This window comes from Terrapene carolina, unplaced genomic scaffold (assembly GCF_002925995.2).
Source record: "Terrapene carolina triunguis isolate 2854851 unplaced genomic scaffold, T_m_triunguis-2.0 Scaffold50297, whole genome shotgun sequence".
Classification (NCBI taxonomy): Eukaryota; Metazoa; Chordata; order Testudines; family Emydidae; genus Terrapene; species Terrapene triunguis.
In genome coordinates this window covers 1-3307 of record NW_020714648.1, presented here as the reverse complement: position 1 = coordinate 3307, position 3307 = coordinate 1, and the positions used below count along the sequence as shown (strand labels likewise).

General features: G+C 47.6%; 1 protein-coding gene across 1 annotated transcript; it reads left to right on the top strand.

The window, feature by feature from the left end:
* The first annotated feature begins 463 nt into the window (after positions 1 to 463).
* LOC113405727 (nicotinamide N-methyltransferase-like) lies at positions 464 to 2796 on the top strand. The gene is made up of 3 exons (XM_026646974.2): positions 464 to 660; positions 1333 to 1540; positions 2162 to 2796. The coding sequence occupies exons 1-3, from the start codon at positions 492 to 494 to the stop codon at positions 2592 to 2594; spliced, it is 810 nt and encodes a 269-aa protein (XP_026502759.1). The 5' UTR covers positions 464 to 491; the 3' UTR covers positions 2595 to 2796.
* The last annotated feature ends 511 nt before the right edge of the window (positions 2797 to 3307 follow it).

Below are 3307 nucleotides of genomic sequence, written 5' to 3'. Positions count from 1 at the left end.
GGATTAGAAGCTGATGGGAGCCGGCCATCCTGCCTCTACGCATTGCCACTATGGGGCGCAAATCTGCAAGCTCACCCCTGGCGCTAAAATGCCTAGTTACAGCTCTGCATTAGCGCCCGAAAGTCTGTGACAGGACCTTGGCCTAATCTCAGAGCCCTTTCACTAAGCAAGTATCTGCTTTTGAGCTCTAGAAGGGCAGAGGCTGGCCTAATGCTGTTAACTATTCCTAGAACTTTATATCAGCTTCCAGCCTGGGATTCCATTAGGGACCTGTAATCTGCCCTGGAGTTGTGAAAAGCAAATGAGATTAAGAAAAAAAGTTTTTAAGCAACACCAAGTTGTACATCTAACCTTAAAGACCGTAGGGGCTGAGTTCCACAGCTGCACTCTTCTTGCAGGCACATGAAAGTGTTAAAAGGCAGAGTTCAGAGAGTGCGTCACCAGGGGCAGCTCAGTGTGGGCAGGGGACCCTGGGAAAACCAGCACAGTTGATGTGCAGACTCCGAGCGAGCACCATGGCTGAGTTCACCGGAGGAGATGATTACCAGGCAGAGTTTGATCCAAAGGCCTATCTCGGATATTTTAAATTTGGAGAAGACACCTTGGGAGAGGAATATCTTAACTTTGCCCTGAAACATTATTGTAAAACCTTCACTTCAGGTATGCCCTGTTGGTGGGATTTGGGACTCATCCTTGGCTTGTCTATCCTTCTCTGCCGTGGCGCTGGAACATTTTTAATAGTGGGGGAGCTGAAAGCAGCCCCCTCCCCCAGTCCATGCCCCACCCAAGAGCTGGGGCTGGGAGCAGAGCCGTGTCTCCGGGAGGGGTGGACCCGAACAGGGTAAGGGGGACAAAGCTGGGGCCGGCAGCTGGGAACCCAGGCATGCGCCGGGAACCTGCTGGGGGCCAGAAGCAGAGCCCGGGTGTGGGTCCGGCTGCCGGGGCCCCAGAGCCCTGCATAAAACCTGAGGGTGCTGCAGCACCTCCTGCACCCCTGATTCCCGCGCCTATGCTTGTCTGTGACATAAGAAACCAGGTTATTGTCATGGCACCTTTGGCCTGGGTTGTGGCGAAGTATCCTGTAATATGCATTAGTTATTGGGTTTCCATGGTCACGCCTATCTGATGTGGAAGAAACATGCTCTGGCAGTTGATCAAGTCTCACCTTGCGGCACAGGGGGGCAAGTCACTAGGCGTTTGGCCATTGTCTTCAATGGAAGCAAGATTAACGCTAGATGTATTAGACTAAATCAACTAAGTTTAATTGAGACCAAGTTGCATTTTGTTTGGTTAAGATGCAATGAGCTCCAGGAATTCTGTATTCTGAACCAGGTGTGGTGAAAGGGGACACCCTGATTGATATTGGCAGTGGCCCCACCATCCACCAGCTACTCTCTGCCTGCGAGTCCTTTAAGGAGATCATCGCTTCAGACTATACAGACCGGAACCACCGGGAACTGGAGAAATGGCTGAAGAATGAGCCAGAAGCGTTTGACTGGACTCCAGTGGTGAAATACGTGTGTGAGCTAGAGGGAAACAGGTACAGGGGCTGGAAAAAGCAGATTGTCTAAAGTCCTTGTGTATTGCTTAGTCTGTCTGTGCAGCAGCATCTACTTATACTGATCCGCTGGAAGCTGCAACATAATCAGTGGTGAATACAGGCAAAAATTTTAGGGAGAAAATAAAGAGCAGGGGGAATGTGGTTTTCAGTCATGGTAGGCGTCTGTATAGGGTCCCCAGGAGGTCTCAGCATCAAAGATCTTGAAGAGAGCTATCAACTGATATTGGCACTTTTCCCGTCTGAAATGCAGAGGCAAGGGTAAATTCACCTGGTTTCAGATTTTTTAAAAATCCAAAATTCAGACAGAGGGTCCACTGAAAAAGTAGCCAGAGCTCATGACCCTGGTTGAAAAAGTTTGATGAATTCTGAGCAAAATGTGGTGGCAAGGACTTAATGCTGCTTGGCATTCCAGCATATCTTAAAGCATGACCCGTGGAAAGGGAACTAAAGATAAAGTTAACACAAGGTCCTACAAACAGACATCACTCTAGCGAATTATGTTTTCCTTCTAATACTCACACCTAGATCATAGAAAGACACTGAAATTGCAGATAACCCTTTGGAGTTCATCTTGTATTGTATATGTGTATGTCTCTGCAGGGGAAAGGAGGCTGAGAAAGAGGCAAAACTAAGGAAAACCATCAAACAGGTTCTAAAATGTGATGTCCACAAAAGCAACCCCTTGGATCCAATTGTCCTGCCTCCAGCTGACTGCCTCATCTCATCACTGTGCTTGGAAGCTGCTTGCAAAGATCTGACCACTTATCGCCTTGCTCTGAAGAACATCAGCTCCCTGTTAAAGCCAGGAGGGCACTTGGTGCTGAGTGGAGTTTTGAGCTGCAGTTTCTACATGGTTGGCCCCAAAAGGTTCTCGTGTTTGGTCCTGAAAGAGGAATTTCTGAGAGAAGCCCTCAGTGAAACTGGCTTCATCATTCAGGAGTTTGAGGTTCTCGTCAGGGATGATAATATCGATGACAGCTGTGATTTCTCTGGGAAGTTCTTCATTCTCGCTCGCAAAGAGGAAGCAATATAAATCCTTCGCGGAGTACGGGTAAAGGAAACCCTCCCCAAAGGAAGGGAGATAATATTACTAATAAACATACCAATGAAATGAATGCAGTATTTTCTCCAGCAATGTTAAATACATTAACCCTTTGTTGTGAAATACACAATGCCCATGACCAATTGTTACTGGCTAAGTACCAATAAATCAGAGCTAGAAATCTTGTTAAGTATTTTATTTTTTGTTCTTCTCTTTCTTGGATGCCTTAAAAATAGAACTAACCCATAGATGTCCTTGTTAGGCATGAGGCTAACACAATGCAAACTTTTAAAAACCCTCAGATGCCCACAGTGAACATGTCGTTTGGTTGTGAGCAGACTGCCAGCTGTTCCAGGGACTGGGGTCCCACAAAACTCTGCCAGGACATCTCAGTCTCGACCCACAGCTACGCTTGCTACTCCAGTGCTCGTCACCCAGAGCTATGCTGCCCATACACCTCCCTCATACCAAGTGTGGCATTCATCACACAGTGCCTCAGCTCCACTAATTATATCCCCGTCACCGTTTTTCCTCAACATGGATTTTGAAGCCCATTGTGCATCAGGGAAAATCTTGACACATTTCCCCCCCCCCACCGTAATTCACTTCACAGGCATGTCTCAGGATGTGCCTTCTGCTTTCTGAACGTTAGGAGGCATCAGTGTCTAGAGCTGCTCTGAAAGCAGAGTCTATAGGCAGACAGA

Coding starts and splice junctions, on each gene's coding strand:
- LOC113405727 (XM_026646974.2), top strand. CDS start 492: ATGTGCAGACTCCGAGCGAGCACCATGGCTGAGTTCACCGGAGGAGAT. Junction 661..1,332: donor TTGTAAAACCTTCACTTCAG/GTATGCCCTGTT, acceptor ATTCTGAACCAG/GTGTGGTGAAAGGGGACACC. Junction 1,541..2,161: donor TGTGAGCTAGAGGGAAACAG/GTACAGGGGCTG, acceptor ATGTCTCTGCAG/GGGAAAGGAGGCTGAGAAAG.